The sequence below is a fragment of the Dermacentor silvarum genome, chromosome 10 (assembly GCF_013339745.2).
Source record: "Dermacentor silvarum isolate Dsil-2018 chromosome 10, BIME_Dsil_1.4, whole genome shotgun sequence".
NCBI classification, from domain to species: domain Eukaryota; kingdom Metazoa; phylum Arthropoda; class Arachnida; order Ixodida; family Ixodidae; genus Dermacentor; species Dermacentor silvarum.
This window is the reverse complement of record NC_051163.1, coordinates 125,437,420-125,457,671: the sequence shown is the minus strand read 5'-3', so window position 1 is coordinate 125,457,671 and position 20,252 is coordinate 125,437,420. Positions and strand designations below refer to the sequence as shown.

At 51.1% G+C, this 20,252-nt stretch overlaps 1 protein-coding gene across 1 annotated transcript; it reads right to left on the bottom strand.

The window, feature by feature from the left end:
• Positions 1-7,560: 7,560 nt before the first annotated feature.
• On the bottom strand, positions 7,561-17,161 carry LOC119431832 (uncharacterized). Its single transcript, XM_037699292.1, has 5 exons — positions 15,730-17,161; positions 14,858-15,546; positions 14,627-14,728; positions 10,497-10,626; positions 7,561-7,733 (listed from the first exon to the last, which is right to left on the bottom strand). Exons 1-5 carry the CDS (start codon positions 17,159-17,161, stop codon positions 7,561-7,563), a joined length of 2,526 nt encoding a protein of 841 aa, XP_037555220.1.
• Positions 17,162-20,252: the final 3,091 nt, after the last annotated feature.

Sequence of the window (20,252 nt, the reverse complement as noted above, 5' to 3'; positions counted from 1 at the left end):
TAACGCGAAAGCGTTAAGAGCCCCGTGTCGCAGAAAATCCGGCGTCGGCGTGGATGTCGGCGTCCGTGGCGGAGGAAATCTTGCCGAACCACCCCGACCGCGCAGGTGCTCCGCGTGGTTGCAAGGTGTTAGTGAACAAAAATTTTATTTTTCCCAGTGAAATCTGTCAGAAAAATGGCAAAGTACGACTTAACCACAACCTAAAGACATGGTGGGTCGGTCTGTTATTTGAATGCACGAGAAAACATAATTCTCTTACGAGGAAACTCAAACAGAAACCCCTTTTCCAGCATGTCTGAATGTGGTGCTGTGATGGAAGAAATAGTGCTAGCTTCATTTTTTTCTTTTCATCTCGAAATGAAGTGCTCAGGAGGAGGAGGAGGAAAAAGAAGAAAGGAAAGGCAGGGAGGTCAACCAGACGCACGTCTTGTTTGCTACCCTACACGGGGGAAGGGGATTAAAGGGATGAAAAGAAAGGAGAGAGAGGGAAGAAAGTACTCGCAGTATGAAGACGTGCGGTTGTCCAACACTTCACAGTCGGTCACTGAGGACAGTCAACTTCATGAATTTTAACAATGCCCGCGTCGCTTTGTGAGCCTGCGACGCGTGGGGCCACGGTCCAAGAATCTTTGTCTCTGAAAACGGTCTCCTGTCTAATTTGTTTAACACACTCCGGAGAATGTCGCGTTCGGTCTCATAAAGATGACAAAAACACAACACGTGTTCCACCGTCTCCTCACAGTTGCACGAGTCACAGATTGGTGTGTTGGACATGCCCAGAAGGAATGAGTACGCTTTCGTAAAAGCCACCCCTAACCACAGGCGGCAAAGTAAAGTTGCATGACGGCGGGGTAAGTTCGATGGAATTTGTAGCCTCAGTGTAGGATCCAGCCGGTGGAGATGACAGTTTGTAAAAATCGGGCTGCTCCATGATGTTCCTGTCTCGGTTTGAACGAGTAAACGAAGACCCCTCGCTGTGTGTGTCCTTGATAAGGGTATAGGAACAGTTAGGGTTTCCTTATGGGCTGACCGGGCGGCATCATCAGCAAGGTCATTACCGACGATGCCACAGTGCCCCGGCAGCCATTGAAAGATGATGTCATGTCCGTTCATGAGGGCTTGATGGAGAACCTCACTGGTCTCAAACACCAGTTGTTCATGTGTCTTGCGTCGTAATGCTGACTGCAAACTCTGAAGGGCTGCCTTGGAGTCACAAAAAATGACCCACTTTCGAGGTGGTGTTTCTGCGATGTAATTAACAGCAGCACGTAGGGCGGCAAGTTCTGTTGCCGTAGAAGTCGTTTTGTGGGACACTTTGAACTTCCTTGTGACTTGTAAGGTCGGGATGATAAAAGCGCCTGTGGAGCTGGTGGCTGAGACAGATCCATTGGTGTAAACCTGCGTTCTTAGTTCATATGCATCGTTAAGCAATGACAATGTCAACTGTCGTAGAGCTACCGTGGAATGACGGAGCTTTTTCGTAATTCCCGGAATCGTGAGGTGTACTTGTGGCTGTCGTAGACACAACGGGGGTGACAGTGGTCTTGCTGCTGGTGTAAATCCCGATGGAAGGCAGCCTCGATGTGTCGCAACAAGTTTCGAAAGCGTGGCCTGAGGTCTTTGTGCCGGCAAAGCAGCAATATGATGACTAGGTACGCGACACAGGTGTCGAATGTGTGCTCTGAGGTTGTCAACCGTAATGTATGTTGTAATCAAGTAGTCTCTAGCAATCACGATTGTTGCATGAGTCGAGGCGCATCGTGGAAGTCCAAGACATGTCCGCAGAGCCTGGCCTTGCAAACTTTGGAGGGTACGAATATTTGTTTTGCATGTGTTCGCTAAAGCCGGCAAGCTGTATCGTAAAAAGCCCAGAAACAGTGTTCTGTACAGCTCCAGCATGGACCGCACCGACGTTCTACAAGTTTTTCCACACAGGAACTTCATTATATGTGTAATCGAAATTAGTCTCCGCTTCAGGTATATGCAGTGGCGGCTCCATGAAAGGTTCCTGTCAATAATCACACCTAAGAAGCGGTGAGACTTCTGGTATGTAATAGCCTGGCCATTGAGAGAAACAGGGTACGGTTTCATGGGTTTGCGCGAAAACGCAATGAGCGAACATTTTTCGATGGACATAGTAAGGCCTTGTTTTATGAGATACGAACAAGTTAGGGTGCCTGCCCGCTGAATTCTTGCGCGCACTTGAAGACGAGTCACCGCAGAAGACCAAAGACAAATATCGTCGGCGTAGATTGACAGGTGTATTGTCTTGGGTAATAGTTCAGCCAGGCCAATCATAGCTAGGTTAAGGAGAATAGGGCTCAATACCCCGCCCTGTTGGACGCCGCCGTAGGTATAATAGTTGGCAGAGGGGCCATTTTCGGTCTGCACATAGAAGGACCTTTTGGTCAAATAGTCTCTGATCCATTGAAACATACGGCCACCGATTCCGACAGTCTCCAATGACTCAAGGATCGCTTCATGTGTGACATTATCATACGCCCCTTTCACATCAAGAAAGAGCGCCACTGATATGCGCTTGAGTGAGTGAGTGAACTTTATTGGGTCCACAATAGACGCGAGTAAACTCGACTGAGACTGAGACTGAGGTATGCGCTTGAGGCATTTTTGTTGCTGTATGTACGTTGTCAGGTCGATAACATTGTCTATTGAAGACCTGCCTCGCCGAAAGCCTGTCATTGAGTCAGGGTATATATTGTGGCATTCAAGGTACCATTCTAGGCGTGTAAGGATCATCTTTTTCATTACTTTTCCTACGCAACTTGCCAGGGCAATAGGGCGATATGATGTCAGGTCTAAAGGCGACTTTCCTGGTTTTCACATTACGCTCAGAGCGTGTATATATATCAAGAGAAGGTGCCTTGGATTTATTCCTACTATTTTAAAAGAAGTGCACTGATTGGTCTGCTGACTACTAAAACTGCTTATTAGTCGCACCTATTAGTACTAATTAACTATCTAATTATTTAAATGGTTATTTAATTAAAAATTCAAGGGGTGCTTAGTTATCCCTACGTGGATGAATGCTAAATCATTGGGACAACGAAAGGTTGAGGGTGTGCACCTAAGCCAGGCCTGTATGTCCAGGCATGTACCTCAGCCTGGAGACAAAGTGAAATAAAACGAACACTCGCCAAAGAAATACATGTATTGTAAAATAAAACTTGAATTTTCGAGTCCCGTACGGGACTCTTGATCACAATGAAAGCCAACACGGTGGCTCTTGTTTAAATATGGGATAGATGGCGTAGTGCGCGTGTATAGATTTCTGGCAGATTCCCACGGGTCCTGTTTATCACATCTTGCGTCGTCTGAATGTGCAGCGATTCAAGCATTAGTCTTGCAGGCTGATGATGATGTATGGGGTTTAATGGCGCAAGGGCCAAATATGGCCAAAGAGCGCCAGGCACGTGGTGATGAGTTTCCAATGAGACATTTATGCGATGCAAAAATTAGCTGTGAACAGTGGATGTAGCATGGCTGTAAAGGGCCTAAAATCAGTTGCTGCAACCTTTCATAAAATATATCAGTAGTAAAACAATGGCAATGAGTGCAGGTTTGCGCTATGACCATGAATGTTTTGTTATGAATGAATGGTGTAAAACACGTTGATGACACTAGCACAAGTGCCTCAACAAGGCCCTTGAACCTAAGGCTTGGAGGCAGGTGCTCTACAAAAGTGCTGTCGCAGCAGTAGCCTCTAGTAAGAGGGTATGCTACGAATACTTTGGTCTGATAATTGGCAATTTAACAACATCATGTAAAAATCTTAAAACTACTTTACTGTCAAAAATCGGTTCTATTCCGAGAAACATTGCAGGGTGAAGGGGAATGTGTTGTCTGTATGCAGGGGCAAAATACTTTTTCCTATGATCTTCTAATTCCCGACATTCTAACAAGATGTGAAGGACCGTCAGCGCCTCACCACATCTATCACAGACAGGAGGTGCATCATTGGTCAGTAAGTAGGAGTGAGTGCCATATGTGTGCCCTATCCTAAGACGACAGAAAATAACCTCGGTATGTCGTACTTTCGTTATAGGTGGCCAATTTCCTAAGTTTGGCTTAATAAGATGTAATTTATTATGGGTTTCAGTGTCCCATGTATGCTGCCAATAGCTCCTAATTTTATTCCGTAAGAAAGGTTTCAGGTCTGTGGCAGGGACTGCTACGGCAGAATTGCTCGGATTTTTAGTGGATGTAGCAACATGGTCGGCAAGCGTATTACCCTCGATGTTTCTGTGTCCAGGAACCCAGCATATGATGACATGCTGGTTAGACATATATGTTGTGCACAAGATTGAGTAAAGATCATTGAGTATAGGATTCTTCCGTTTATAGAATGTCTTTAGAGATTTTACAACGCTTAAAGAGTCTGTAAATATAACGGCTTTTGGTAGCTTTGTTTTCTTAATATGCTGTACAGCTGACATTATTGCGTATGCCTCTGCAGTGAAAATACTTGTTTCCGGGTGCAGGACATTCGACTCCGAAAACGATATGCCAACGGCTGCATAAGACACACCAGTATGAGACTTAGATGCATCAGTGTAAAATTCTGGGCACAAATATTTTGCCTGAAGTTCAAGAAAATGCATACGAATATGTGCTTCTGGAGCGTGTTTTGTAACATCTACAAACGATGTGTCACATTCTATGACCTGCCAGTGCCACGGCGGCAAGAGCTTCGCTGGAGCAATTAAATGATGATCGAGGAGTGGGATGCCCATTTCTTTGCTGAGCTCCCTTACACGCAATGAAAAGGGTTGTCTCGCGGCAGGTCGGTTCTGGAAAAGTACTGCACATGATGTATCGTTTATGATCGAATGTGAAGGATGTGCACAGTTTGAATGCACTTTTAGAAAATATGTAAAACTGCAGTAGGATCTCTGCAGATGCAGCGACCACTGATTAGACTCTACGTAGAGGCTTGGTATCGGACTTGTCCTGAAGGCACCGGTCGCGAGGCGAATTCCTAAATGATGAACTGGGTCCAGCATTTTCAAGGCACTTGGTGTAGCCGACTGATAAACTATGGAGCCGTATTCTAAGCGTGTACATACGAGGCTCTTGTGCAAGGTCATAAGGCACTTCTTGTCACTGCCCCAGCTTGTGTGCGACAGAACTTTTAGTAGGTTCATCATTTTTAGGCATTTTCTTTTGATGTATTTTATGTGGGCAATGAACGTTAGCCTGGAGTCTAGTATTACGCCCAAGAATTTGTGCTCGCTCTTCACCTGTAGACGTTCCCTGTTAAGTTCTATGCTTGGTTGTGGAACCAAGCCTCTCTTCTTCGAGAAAAGAACGCATGTACTCTTTGTGGGATTTATTCTAAACCCATTTTCGTCCGCCCATTTCGAAATCTTGTTCAAACCGATCTGCACTTGCCGTTCGCAAATTGCAAGGTTACAAGACTTAAAACCTATCTGGACGTCATCTACGTAAACTGAGTAAAACATTGTATGCGGTATTGCTGAGCGCAAAGAATTCATTTTCACAATGAATAGCAAGCAGCTAAGCACCCCACCTTGAGGAACGCCAGTCTCTTGGATGAATGGCCTAGACAGAGCAGTGCCAACTCTCACACGGAATGTGCGTTTAGACAGGTAGCTTTCGATTATGTTTAGCATCTTTCCGCGAATACCCATCGAAGAAAGATCCTGTAAAATTCCATATCGCCAGGTAGTGTCGTAGGCCTTTTCCAAGTCTAAAAATACTGACAAGAAGAATTGTTTGTGTATAAACGCATCTCTTATATTTGACTCTATGCGGACAAGGTGATCTGTCGTTGACCTATCTTCCCTGAAACCGCACTGGTACGGATCTAGTAATTTGTTGCTTTCTAAATAGTGAATTAGCCGCCGGTTTATCATCTTTTCAAGGAGCTTGCACAGACAACTAGTTAGTGCTATTGGTCTGTAGCTACTGGCCAAGGATGGTTCTTTTCCCTCCTTGAGGATGGGAATTACAATGGCTTCCCTCCAAGAGGACGGAACGTACCCTGCTTCCCATATTGTGTTAAACAGTGAGAGGAGCGTGATTAGAGTTTCAGGATGTACGTGTTTGATCATTTCATATGAGATGCGATCAGGTCCTGGCGCAGACTGATTACAGGAGATCAGTGCCGCGTGCAGTTCAGGCATACTGAAAAAACTGTTGTACCCTTCAGTGGGCGTGCATTTGCGTTCGAGTGGCTTTCTTTCTATTATCTCTTTATGTCTCAAGAATGTTTGTGAGTAGTGTGCAGAACTAGATACAAGTTCAAAGTGGGCCCCAAGAGAATTCGCTTGATCTTCTATGCTGTTCCCTTGGTTATTTACTAACGGCGTCGAGTGTGTCTGCCGTCCTTTTACCTTCCTCACCCTGTCCCAAGCTTTTTTCTCATCTGTATATGAGTTAATGCCTGTTAGGTACTTCTCCCAGCTTTCCCTTTTCGCCTGTCGGCGTGTTCTCCTTCCCTGGGACTTAATGCGCTTGAAGTTAATCAAATTTTCTACAGTTGGCGAATCTCGTAAAAGCCCCCAAGCTTTGTTTTGATTTTTACGCGCCTTCCTACATTCCTCGTTCCACCAGGGAACGCGTCGCTTATTAGAAGATCCATTTGTTTGCCGGATGGACTTAGAAGCAGCATCAATAATGAATGCTGTGAAGTAAGCCACTGCGTCATCAATGCTGAAGGCTGCGATGTCATCTAGTTTTAAACGTGAACGTTTTCGAAAACTTTCCCAGTCGGCTGTGTCGAGTTTCCATCTGGGTATATGTGGACTATATTCTACCTGTTTCGTGAGGTTTAGGACTACTGGGAAGTGATCACTGCCGTACGGATTTTTGATCACCCTCCAATCTAAATATGGCATCATAGCTGCAGAGGATATGGTTAAATCTATAGAGGAATAAGAGTAATGCGTGGTACTATAAAAGGTGGGATCCTTCTTATTCAATAGAACCGCACCAGAACACAAAAGAAAGTTTTCAATGACACGGCCCCTTGCGTCACAGCGCGGGTCACCCCAGAGAGTGTTATGTGCATTTAGGTCTCCTGTCAATATGTATGGCTCGGGGAGCTGATCTATTAGTTTCTCAAACTCTCTTAGCTCCAGACGGAAATCAGGTGGGACATAGAGAGAGCAGACGGTCACAAGCCTGTCAAAAAGTATAGCTCTAATGGCTACTGCCTCTAAATTTGTTTGTAGGCGCAGGTGTTGGCAAGCAACAGACCTTTGTGCTATAATTGCAACACCACCGGATGCCGCGAGGCCATCCTCACGGTCTTTTCGGAATATGGGATATTGTTTCAAAGAAGTTGTTTGGGTGGATTTTAGATGTGTTTCCTGTACGCAGAATAACCGTGGTTGAAATTCGTATAGGAGTTCTTTGACGTCGTCTAAATTATGCATAAGCCCTCTGGTATTCCATTGAATTATTTGGGTATCCATTTTAGTAAAAAATAAACAGAGCTATCTGCGTACAAGGAAATTCTACGCTTATGAAGCTTTTCCTGGAGCAGTCACTCGAACCGCTTTTCCTTTTCTTGAGCGGTCAAGTGAGCCGCGTTGCTCTTTCGACGCTGAGAACGCCGAGGAGCATTGTGTAGTGTCCATTGCCTCGGAAGAGGCACTGGATGCCCGCCTGTGCAGGCTTTGTGACCTTGCTAGAGGCCTCGCCACGCGTGGAGAGGCTCCCTGACCCGACAGCCCAGAGGTTGAAGGGCCCTGTTTGGAGGGGGGCGGAGCAGATTTACCCACTGCCGCCAAGGGGACAGATGGCACAACCGCCGGCTCACTGCGCGTGGGCCGAGGGGGGGCCTGAGGCTGCTGCGGTGCTGCCCCTTTACGCGCCGCATCAGCATATCTTGTGCCTTTCAGGAATGACGTGCGTTTCCGTGCTTCCCCGAATGAAATGTTTTCTTTTACTTTCAGTGCAATGATATCTTTTTCCGTTTTCCAAGACGGGCACGAGCGCGAGTACGCAGCATGCTCGCCATCACAGTTCACACAGTGGAGTGCATTTTCGCAGTTTTCGGAAGTGTGGTCCTTCGATCCGCACTTGGGACAGGTGAGCTGGCCTCGGCATGTTTGTGAACCGTGACCATATCTCTGGCAGTTGAAACATCGTCGGGGGTTAGGCATATACGGGCGTACTCGGATCTTTGTGTAGCCTGTTACGAGCGTTTCGGGAAGAATGCTGGATCCAAAAGTTAATACTAAGTGCTTAGTCGGTATTTCTTTGTTGTCACGTTTAATCTTAATTCTCTGGACGTTGAGGACATTTTCGTCCTTCCAGCCCTCGAGCAGTTCGGCGTCAGTCAACTCAAGCAAGTCATCCTCCGATACCACGCCTCGAACGGTATTCATCGAACGATGTGCAGTCACAGTGATTGGCACGTCGCCAAAGGTTTTCAAGTTGGATAGCTTTTCATGCTGGATTGTGTCTCGGACTTCGATAAGCAGATCGCCGCTTGTCATTTTCGTAACTTTATGGCCTGGCCCTAGTGTTTCTCCTAGGCACTTCGCAACTAGGAACGGGGACAGCTTTCTTACTGGTTTTCCTGACATGTCGCTATGTATAACATTGAAGCGCGGAAAAGTTTCCTTGCTCTGTACAAAAATCTTCAAGTTTGCTTCGGTGCGTCCCCTCTTCAGGGAACGATCAGGTGTCAATGGAGGGAAATGCGTAGCCATAAATTTTGGTATGCGTTCGGCAGCGGTGGCAGCCACCCACCACCGAGTCCAACAAGGGGACGCTACAAGACGTATGAAAAATAAGCTTGCAAGCGCCAGCTGTACACCGCCGCTATAACCCAATGTGATATCACCCAAGGTTGGGTAGAACACACAAGGTTAACCCAGGCCACCAGGAAACAGGAACGGAAGTCATGGAAGAGAGGAGGTGACAGGAAAGTGAAAAAGAGGACATGAAAGCAAAAAGGTTGAAGAGGGGGATAGGAAAAGGCGACCGCCGATTTCCCCCGGGTGGGTCAGTCCGGGGGTGCCGTCTACGTGAAGCGGAGGCCAAAGAGGTGTGTTGCCTCCGCCGAGGGGCCATAAAGGTCCGAACACCCGGCATCGGCTCAACCCCCAGGATCCTCTTTTCCCCGGACACGGCTAAGCCACGCACGGCTACACGCGGGAGGGTCCAACCCTCGTGTGCTCGGGGGTCTTGCAGGCAGTTTCTTCTCTGTGGCGATTATGGATGCTGATTCCCAGTCTATGCAGTGACCTGTGTTTTCGTGCTGTTCCGATAAAACGTTTCACGATGAGTTGCCTTTGGCGACATCGCACTGATACTGTTTTATGCATTTTTTGAAGTTACCGGTCTCGCCGACATAGGTTGCGTCACAATCTCTGCACGATATTTTATACACAACACCGGGGTACCTCGATCGTTCCAAGGGGTCTTTTACGCGCATTATTTGACTATGTAAATTGCTTGACGGGACATGCGCAACCCAAACGTCGTACTCATTGAAAACTCTTGCCAAAGCCTCGCTTACCCCGCGCGCATACGGAATGGCTGTGCGTTTACACTTCTTTGTAACCGCTTGGTGGTTGGGTGCTGATCGAGGCACGACGTACCTGCATCTCTGAGCATTTGAGGCGGGTATCCGTTATTCGACAAGTCCCTCCGTACCGTGTCCAGTTTTGCACTGTGTCTTGTAGGGCTCGAACAGGGATGACACGACGGAGCGCTTATGGCCCTTTGGGTGTACGGAAAGGAAATCGAGGTATTTTCCCGTGTGCGTGGGCTCTTGATATACCGTTGTGGCGAAACCTTTATCCATGCGTTCCACGAGAACATCAAGGAAAGCTATGCGGCTGCTCTCTTCATATTACACCGTGAACTGGATACTGGGCTTGAATGAGTTGAGGTGGGCCAGGAACATGTATTTCTTTGGCGAGTGTTCGTTTCATTTCACTATGCTCATTCCTCGCCAGACGGGTTTCCGTCGAACTCTGGATTAAGCCTGGAGACAAGTTCTCGATGAACATACCTGTGCTCGTCGACGGTAGAAGTGTCAGTGGTGCTCATTACTCGATTATTAGCGTAAAATTGGCTAGCCTTCTCAAGAAAGTAATTATGCCTTGGACTGGGACGCACGTTCGCACGTACAGCTGGCGGACACGTCGCACCGCTTGGCGTGAGCACTACTAGGATAGGAATCCGAAATTACACATTTCTCGCTAGCTGCATTGTCCTACGTTAATGTTCCGTGATTTAATACTTGGAATGGATTTTATCCGGGAATATGGTGCCATCCTTGACCTCAGTAACCGTTACATCACTTTCTCTACGAGCAAAGCTACGACACAAGATGATTCCTGCCGCCATAGAGTGGGTCTTCGCGTTTCCGACAACAGCGTGACCATACCGCCCCGTCCCAGCGTTGTGGTTCAGGCAACATTTTCTTTTTGCTGAACCTAGGAATTTGCGCGGCTCGAGGCATCGTTGACTTTCCAGATGACTTTCGATTTTACCAATGAGCATCGACATCTTTTTCGCGGCACTTCCATCGCCAACGCTGAAGCCTTGGAGGACGTCATTGAGTGTTTCGCTTCTCAAAAACCGGTCATTGACATTGCAGGCATTGACATCAATAACGAGCTGCTGCAGGAGAAAAAAAGTTGCAGTGGCTTAGCTCGGCTATGCCAGGATATACGTAGCGTTAGCAAAGGTTCAGCTGATTATTCTTAGCTTTCCTGGTTGTCTCCTACGCTCAACCGCTAATTGCCAGGCAACTACTTCGGGATCCGATGAGTCAAGCTTTTCCGTTCTTCTGCGCTGTTGAGCAGCATTTGCGCTCTCCTTCTCCATGGCTATAGCACACTGGCAAACGCCAGTCAGAAGCGCAGCGGCTCCAGCGCTGTGTCAGACGGCGACTGCACAGCGAGCGAGCGCCGGCGCCAGTGCGTCTACCACGGCTACGACGTCACTCCTTTGGAATGCGCAGACCGGCGGCGGCGGAGTGCGCGAGAGGTGCCGGCTCCGGTGCGCAAGCCGTGTGACATCACTGATCCTTGCGCATGCGCAGCACGGCTCTTGATGTGCCGCGCGAAACGGGCTTGGCTCGGCCAGTGTAGCTAACGCTGCAAAAGAAGGCACTGGGGCAACTATTATCTGAATTCAAGGCGTGCTTGCGTCTTCATCTAAAGTTAGTCAAACGCCAATCGCGCTACACAGAATAATCACCTACGATGTTGAGCGTCTATCCACCAGCAGCTGTATCGTGTCTCGCAGAAAGAACGCAAAGCACTTAAAGCACAAGTAACAGAAATTCTTCGCGATGGCTTTATCCAGCCTTCGGTCGTCGCCGCTTGTACTCGTCAAAAAAGTTGTCGCAGTTTCACCTGAAAGGCGAAGCATCAATTGCGATAGCAAATTTGTAGAGAGCTATACGGAGTAATGATAGTAGCTTTATCAGCTGTATAAACTTGGACATGCAGCAGCACCGGCAACACGCAAAACTGTTGTCGATGCCGTCGGCGTTTTGCCCACGTTCGCACAAAATGCGTGCGGCGTTGGTGACTGTTGCCGGAGCCTCTGATATAAATAGGTACTTGGTGCCGCAGCTAAACGTCCCCTCCCTTCCCTCCCCTCCTCCCCCCCCCCCCCCCCACGGCCTTTCGTGCGTCAGAAGAAGGCGCGTTTGCTCTACATATATGGTGATTGTAAAGGAGGAAAGAGACGCCTACTTCTGCAGCCCTTAAGGGAGCACGGCACAGAACGCGCGTTTGTTCTCCGCCGTGCGTTCACTCCCCGTGAAAGCGCGCGTCCCTCGCACCCTTTCACTCGCACATACAGCGTTCGGCGGCGCGCTGCAGAAGATAGCGCCAACCTTTCCCTTTCCCTCAAGAACCACTTATCGCGGCGCGCGGCGACGATTTCATCTCCATTGACGTCATACGGAACCTCACGGCGACGGCGACGGCGACGCCGACGGCAGAAATCTGCTTTGGAGTGTCCATATAATTGCTATCGCAATAAAAGAAGGATGGCACGCTTCGCTTTTGTGTTAATTACTGAAAGCTTAACAACGTCACAAAAAAGACGTTTACCCACTGCCGCGTATCGATGACTCTCTGGACCGCATACGGCGAGCAAAGTACTTTTCACCCCTTGATTTAAAAAGCGGCTATTGGCAGATTGAGGTCGACGAGTGGGACCGTGAAGAAACTTCCTTTGTCACTCCGGACGTTCTTTAAGAGTTCCGGGTGCATCCGTTCGGTCTCTGCTCTGCTCCAGCAACTTTCCAATGGATGATGGACACTGTGCTGGCCGACCTGAAGTGGCAAAGCAGCCTTGTCTACTTACATGATGTGGTCGTTTTTTTCAGCCAGTTTTTCTGAACATCTGATTCGACTACGTCAGGTACTCAGGAAGACGAAGAAGAAGCCGAAGAGAGCGGATGCATTTCACGTCAGCTCCGTCTTTTATAAATGATTTCGCAGTGTTTTTGCTAAAAATCCCTGTAATTTTGCACCGTCGTCTCCAGCAAGTTATCCGGGCTCTACAGATATTCGCCTTCAAGGCGGCAACTGCTATTTCACCGCTTTATGGGCCTTTTCTCCCGAGCCGCTACGCCGCCGAGCTAAGCAAAGGCATGTTCCGGTCGCTACGTGGGCCGAAGTCATTACGGCTGCGCGTAATAACTGAAGAAATTGATATCTCACCCACCGAGATTTCCGAAGAAGCAGGATGGTGCACCACTGGCCGGCGGGAACGACTTTCTCGTGGGGGGCAAGCACGCTAACCCTAACATTGCATCAGCCTCCTCAAGCCGGCGTTGGAGGCATGAACAAGGTGCAGCGAGGCCCGCGCGCACACAAGCAGCAAATTTTGAAGGCAGGGAAGATGCCCACCCTTCCAAGTAATCATCACAAAGTGGTTATCAGTGCTGTGTCGGCGGCAGCAAGCGCGGGGGGGGGGGGGGGGCGGCGTCCGGAAAGCGCGCGGTGAACGCCCGGCTCGCCGACACGGGAGAGAAGAGAACGCTGCTGGCTCACGGGAAACCCAAACGCAGACTGGGCCGACCAACGGCCGCTTATTAGTATCGCAGGCGACGATAATCGACGCAGTAAGGTAGGGTTCCATCCTTCTTCTTCACTAACACCACAAGGGACGCCCACGGGCTCTTGGATGGCTGGATGATGTCTCCGCGTAGCATTTCGTCGACTTATTGCCTTATGGCCTCGCGTTCGCGCGACAAAACTCTGTACGGGCTCTGACGGAGTGGGCGGACATATTCGTCGGTTATGATGCGACACTTGGCGACAGGGGTTTGTCGAACTTGTGACGACGACGAGAAGCAGTCCTTGTATTGCAGGAGCAGAGCTTTTTGCTGTTCTTTCCTATGCTTCGGAAGGTTCTGATTTACGTCAAAGGTGGAGGTGCTTTTATGTCCTTTTACCGGACCCCCCCCCCCCCGGCCAGCCGTAAGCCAAGCCCACACCGTCTGGAAGACTTCGACGCCTACCCCGCATCTCCCCCAGATGCCATGATGATGAAAAAACTTTATTTAATTAACACGGAGGAAGCTTGAGGTGGCCCGGAGGAGGCCACCTCTCACACTCACTAGGTGGGCTCCTCATTACAGGAGCCCATTGGCGGCCGCCGCGGCTTGTGCTCGGTCGACCAGGGCCTTCGGATTCGCCAGGTCGGAGCAGCCGAGCAGGGCTGCCTCCCAGTCCTCCCGGGTGGGGTTTGGTTTTGGGGTGAGGTTCGGGGTTGATTGGCATGCCCACACCATGTGGAAGATGTCCGAAGACTTCTCCGCACAGTGCGGGCATGATCAAAGTGCTTTAAAACTGCCGGGCACAGCAGTGTTTTGGTGTAAAGGCGGAGGAGTGTACGTTCCTCTGCCTTTGTAAGGCCCTTACAGGGCTTAGGATAAATTGCGTGGCCGAATTGGTATAGTTGAGTAATTTCTCGAAAAGTTAGGGCCGGATTGGGTTCGGGATCCATTTCGGAAGGGTCTGAAGGCGTTGCCCGGAGAGTGAGCGCGCGGGCAGCGGCGTCTGCCGTTTCGTTGCCTTCGAGGCCCATTTTGAGCAGGAGCCCATACGATCATTCGAGACGCGGGGGCCCCGAGGTAGTCACTGTTTTGTAGGATGCGAGACGAAATGAGAGGAATGTACCCCTGTTCAATATTTCTGCAGGCCCCTCTCGAATCTGTAATGATGACGCGCGAGTCCTGGTCTGCGGCAGCTAGCGCGATGGCAACTTCCTCTGCGTGTGTTATGTCTTGAGCTCTGAATGTTAGGCCATTCACCGCGACGTTTTCATGGACGACTGCGGCCGTGTACCACCCCCCATAGTGAGGGCCGGAGGCGTCCACGTAGAAGATTACGTGTTTGTTCCCATAGTGGCGGGCCAGTGCCTCCGCCCGCGCAAGGCGCCTGCCACTGTGGTCGTCACGTGTCATGTTGGCCGGAAGAGGCCGCACGTGCAGGGCGTACCTCCATACTTCGGGGATGCGTACGCGCTCTTCCGTCAGTGTTGGGTGCTGGATGTGTAGTCGGGCTAATAGGCGGCGTCCCGACGGCCTTTTTGAAAGTCTTGTATATTGATTTGTCAAGTGTGCCTCCCGGAGCTCCGCGAAAGTGTTTACCATCCCCAGGCCCATGAGGCGGTGGTTGGACGTGGTTATCGGGAGATCAAGGGCACGCTTGTACATCTTCCTGAGAATCACCTCGAGGGCGTTCTCGTCATACTTGCGCAGGTGGAGGTAAGGAGTCGAGTAGAGGACTCGACTGGTCACGAATGCATGCGCCAGCCGCAAGGCGTCTTTGCACCGTAACCCCCCGCGTTTGTTGGAAACCCGGCTGACCATCCGGCCCACCTGGTCCCCCACCTTACGCAATTTGGCTGTTGTTGTATCAACTCGTTTGTGTTTGTGGATAAAGAGACCAAGCACTCGAATCTCATCGTGTTCGGGTATCGGGCCGCTGGCCAGGAATAGCTCCATTTTGGTGGTGCACTTAGGCGACGGGCGAATGTGCACAAATTCGGATTTGAATGGGGAGCACTGAAGGCCGCAGCGGCGGGCGTAGACGTCCACGATCTCCGCCGCTTGCTGCAGGTTGGCCTCAATGTCTCCAACCGATCCGTGTTTGGCCCAGATGGTTATGTCGTCGGCGTACAGCGCGTGCTGGACGCCTTCGACCTTCGCCAGCTGAGCCGGAAGCTTCATCATGGCCAGATTAAAAAGTAACGGCGAGAGGACCGCGCCCTGTGGGGTACCTCTCGTTCCCAGTTGATAGGGGCCATGTTCTTCGTCTTGGATTCGGATGAAAGATTGTCGATCCGAGAGAAATTGCTTGACATACTGGAATGTGTTATGTCCACAGTTGGTCTGGGAGAGATGTTGCAGGATAATTTCGTGTGTGACATTGTCGAAAGCCCCCTTCAAGTCTAGGGCGAGTATAGCCTTATCGTTGAGGGGGTATTCGACAGGGTTGAGAATTTCTCGGTCGAGTTGAAGCAGAACATCCTGCGCGGACCGGTGCGGGCGGAAACCAAACATGGTGTCTGCGAATGCATTTTGGGTTTCCAGAAACCCAGACAGCCTGTCCCGCACCATGGTCTCCATCAGCTTTCCCGCACAAGACGTGAGGGAGATGGGGCGGAGGTTGTCTGTGTTTATGGCTTTGCCGGCTTTTGGAATGAAAGTTACCAGAGCGGTCTTCCATTCGATTGGGAGGGGTGCCTCACCAAGCCAGATCGAGTTGATGAAAGCGAGGAGGGTATCGTAGGTGGGGTCGGGAAGATTGGCAAGCAGTTTCACGGTTATCTTGTCCCGTCCCGGTGCCGTTCCTCGTTTCATTTTAGCTAGGGCCGCCTTCAGGTCATGCAGCTGGAACGGCTGATCCAGCTCCGCGTTCTCTGAACCTGCATACGAGTACGCGGGCCCTCGGGGGTCCTGTTGAGTGCAAAGGTACTGGTCGCGTAGTTTGTACGCTAATTTTGAGGTATCTCCATCGAAGCTATGAATAGCTCGTTGGAGATGTTTTTGTGTCTCGGCGCGTGTTTGAGTCGGGTCAATTAGGGCGCGGAAGAGGCGCCACGTGCTCCGGCTAGACATTTGTCTGGCCGCCGTGTTACAGCGGTCCACCCAGTTCGAGTCGGCGAGCTGGGCCGCGTACTCTGCCGCTCGCTGGGTGAGCTCGGCAATGCGAATTTTGAGCTTTCTATTATGTTTTTGGTGGCGCCATTTGCGGACGAGGCTGTGCCGCGCCTCCCAGAGGTGCAGAAGGTGGTTGTCTACCTCCGGCTTTGCCTCCGAGAGTTGAATTTGGGTTTCCGTCGAACGAAGGTGTGTAACCAATTCTTGTGCCCACGCGTGGTATCCTTGTTCGCGGATAGAGGCCGAATTGATGTATCTTTGCCGGAACTTATTCCAGTCGGGGAGCCCAGCTTGTGCGTGTGGTCTTGCCAATGGTTTAGTCATTACGGTGGTAGTGATAAGGCAGTGGTCACTCCCGAGGGTTTCCTCGGTGTTGGCCCATTCTGCGTGTCTAATGTTTTTGGTAAAGGTAAGATCCGGACACGTATCCCGGGTCACGGAGTTACCCACCCGCGTTGGATATGCAGGGTCGGTGTGGAGAGTCAGGCCCAGCGTGGACGTAAGTTCCGCTAGCTTGCGTCCACGCTTCTCCTCACGCACGTACCCCCAGAGAGTACTGTGGGCGTTGAAATCGCCCACAATCATCAGGGGGTCCCTGCCCGCAGCCTTTAGAGCGCGGCTAAAGAGCGCTGCGAACGTTATATTTTTGAGTCTGGGGGAACAGTATATGTTGAGTATGTGGAGTGGTGCATCGTGTTTCTTGAGCGGAAGAAGTGTAACCATCACATACGAATATTCAGTTTCAAGTTCCAAGTCGACTAGATTAGCTGTATAATTTTTAGGCACACAGACGCAGGAAGAGGGGTCCTGCTGGAAGGTGATGTAGCTTGTAAGGGTGGCGCCGCTCCCTGGCTCCTGGAGGGCAACCACCGCCGGAAGCGAGTCGAGAGTTGAAAGGAAATGTCGGAGATTCGCCCGCTTCGCGCGGGACCGGAAGCCCCGACAGTTCCACTGGACAATGTGAACAGGGGTGGCCGAATTGTTTTTTGGGGAGCGCCTGATCTTAGGACTGCTCGCCATGGTCAGTTAGGCTGAGGTTGGGTTGTAGTGACGCTGCTCCGGAGCCAGCAGTCACAAGGAGGGCGGAGTCCTCCATACCGGAGAGCGAGCAGCTGTCGTCATCATATACCTCGGGGGTGCGTCTAGAAGTTTTGAGAGGGCGGCCGGATACGTCCTTGTAGGGACCACCGGGCCTGCGCGAGGGGCGCGAGGAGTGCGCAATTTGTTGGGCAATCATCGCGGGAATTGTGTCTTGCAATTTTGAGATGGCGGTAACCATCATTGAGATTTGGTTTTCCAAGGCGGCGAATCGGGCGTCTATGGCCCCGAAACGGGCCTCGAAACGGGCCTCGAATGCGGACTCCGCGCTTGTTGCCGCCTTCGGCTCCACGAGCTCACTTTCCATTACCTCAGTCGCGGGGAGGGAAGGAGGAGAAAGAGGCTGGTTGATTTTAGATTCTAATTCGTTAATTTTTTTTAGCAGCATCTCGTTTTGGGCCCTGAGTGCTGCTATTTGATCTTGCTCGGCGCTCCGCGCGCTTGGGAGGGGAGTAAGAGGGGGGGAAGAAGCAGCCCCGCCCGAATTGCTCACCTGGCGTCCGTTTTTGACGGCATTGACCCAGGCCCCGGTTTTACCGTGCGTCTCCGCCGCTCGTTTCTCCAGGCCGCCGTGTGGTGGCGGCTGGTCGCTGGGTTGCCCAAGATGGCGGCTTTTGTTCTTGGGCGTCATTTTCTGTTTCCCGCTCTTTTTGGCGGCCGTCTTGGGTGTGCGGAATTTTGCCGCACAGTCGCGAGAGTTGGTGGCATGGGCACCACCGCACACAGAACAACGGGGAACACAGTTGTGAGGGGGCCCGCACTCCCTCCACCAGCGGAGCATGGAGTCCGCAGAGTCCACAAGTGTTCGGCTGCAGGTTTGGACATGCATCCGCGCGGTGCCCGACGGCCCCACACTGGCCGCAGGCGGGGATAGTTTTGTAATAGTTTTGCACAGAGACGACCATGTTGTCATAATGCACGTAACGGGGCTTCTCCTTACCCGCGAAGGTGATGCGTGCCTTGTTGGATGTTCCAAATTTTCGGATTTCCACGATGGTGCCGGCACGCCGGCACACTCGGTGTTGAAGAGTTTCCGTGGTGTCCGTGTTACGGACCACGATCACTCCGTGGCACGTGTTGCCGCCGTCTTGTCTCAAGTAACCTTGAAGTGGGACCGATCCCTTCTCGGTATTCACTGCAAAGTCCCCGATGAGCCGGTCAGCCGCCTCGATGTCCGGGGTATGCACGATAATGATGTTTTGGTCTCGCGATGGCAGAACGGAGGTGGCGCGGGCCCGTTCCGGCCTGAGGTACGCCGAGATGGCGGTGCCGTAGCCGGTTTGCGTGAACGCCTCGTGAAGAGAAACACGTTCTCTGGGCTTGATGACTATAAAGTAGTCTTCGGGAGCAGGTTTGATCATTGGGCGCGGCTTCCACTTCGTGAACGCCTTGCCCTTGCGTCCCGTGGCGCGCGTCGCGGGAGCGTTCATGTTTCCGACCGATGAGCCGGCGGCCGGGGCGGCGTTGGACGCCGTCATCTTGGCTTTGTCCTGGGAGCGGCGTTCAGCCACTTGAAGTAAAGCTTGACTCCGAATTTTCGGAAAAACCGTCGAATTTGCGTCACCGGTGGTGGGGACCGTGGTCCACGCCATCGCCTCAGGGTCGTACGCGCGCAATTGGAGCGCAGATTCCGCCATTGTACCCTCGGAGGGCTGATTCCACCCGGCCGGGCGTCGGCGTCGCTAACGACGGCGCCGACGTGGTCGGTCGAAAAACGGCCGTAAATTTGGAGAAAATGGGCCCACCTGGAAGACTTTGGTATCCAGCTGTTCGGCTCGATGTTCCGGATCGCTCGATGCCAGTTTTGCCTGGGTAGGGTGATTTGGGCCGCGGCCCCAGCCTAAAATCGGCGGAGCCGACACAACACACGTTTGCTGGCGTCGCGCGCTCGCAGCGCCCCCCCCCCCCCCCCCCCCCAGATGCCACGTAGTAGTGAAGATGAAGCAAACAGTCGTAAGAGATGCCACGTAGTAGTGCAGATGAAGCAAACAGTCGTAAAACTGTGAATGACGAAACTGATTCTTTATTGGGCGAACCTGCGCCCACAAAAGCGTTACACTAGAAGCACAATGATAGCGGCGAACACAGTCGGCGATCGTCGAAAAATCTGATCAGCGGCGAAACGCGTGGGCTTTTATACATGAGTCATCGAAGGTTCGAGATTATTCCCTGGTGCCCGCGTATCTTCCTTTCAGAAGATTCTAGATCATTCGCGTTGGTCATACTATCAGATTATGTAAGCGTCGGTGACAACAGACAACGGATAGAAGCATCGATAACGTTCGAGAAACTTTGTAAACATGCAGGCGCGTCCTGTGCCTAGCGATAACGTTTAACATTTGTTAGTCGGTGAAAAGCGGTCACCGGTGAAAGATAAACATGTACACGTGACAATATCTACCTTTGACCAGAGTTGACGACCATGAAGTAGGAATGCTGGGGAAAGACCAGTCACAGCATGAGGTGTGACCCTATACGAGGGCGCGCCTGTCGCGCGCGCCTGTGAAATCTCCTGATAAAGATATTGAGGACGACAGCGCCTTTATTGGGGCTCTAAGCGTGACAGATTTGTCCCAACAGCAGCACGCAGATGACGAATTACGGCCTATTATCGAACATCTGGAAGGCCGCAACGCCTCTCTGCCCCGGCAAATAGTTCGTGGATTGTCATCCTTTTGTTTACGCCAGGGCGTCTTGTATGAGAACTCTGCAGCCAGCAACAAAACCTACCTTTGGTAGTGCCAGCAGAGCTCCGTGACGAAATTATATTCGCCTGCCACGACGAGCCTCCGTCTCGACAGTTAGGCTACACCAGAACCCATGCTTGAGTGCGAAAATCGTACTATTGGCAGAACCTCGCCCCTTGTGTTAAACGGTATGCCTGTCGTGAGTGCTAGCGCCGGAAGTCGGCAGCTGTGAAGCCTTCGGGATTACTGAAATCCATTGACTCACGTCGAAGACCATTTGATCCAAGTCGGCATGGATCTCCTGGGCCCGTTTCCTCAGTCATCTT

Coding starts and splice junctions, on each gene's coding strand:
- LOC119431832 (XM_037699292.1), bottom strand. CDS start 17,161: ATGGCGAGCAGTCCTAAGATCAGGCGCTCCCCAAAAAACAATTCGGCC. Junction 15,547..15,729: donor CATCAACTCGATCTGGCTTG/GTGAGGCACCCC, acceptor ATGCATTCGCAG/ACACCATGTTTGGTTTCCGC. Junction 14,729..14,857: donor TGCGTAAGGTGGGGGACCAG/GTGGGCCGGATG, acceptor CACCTGCGCAAG/TATGACGAGAACGCCCTCGA.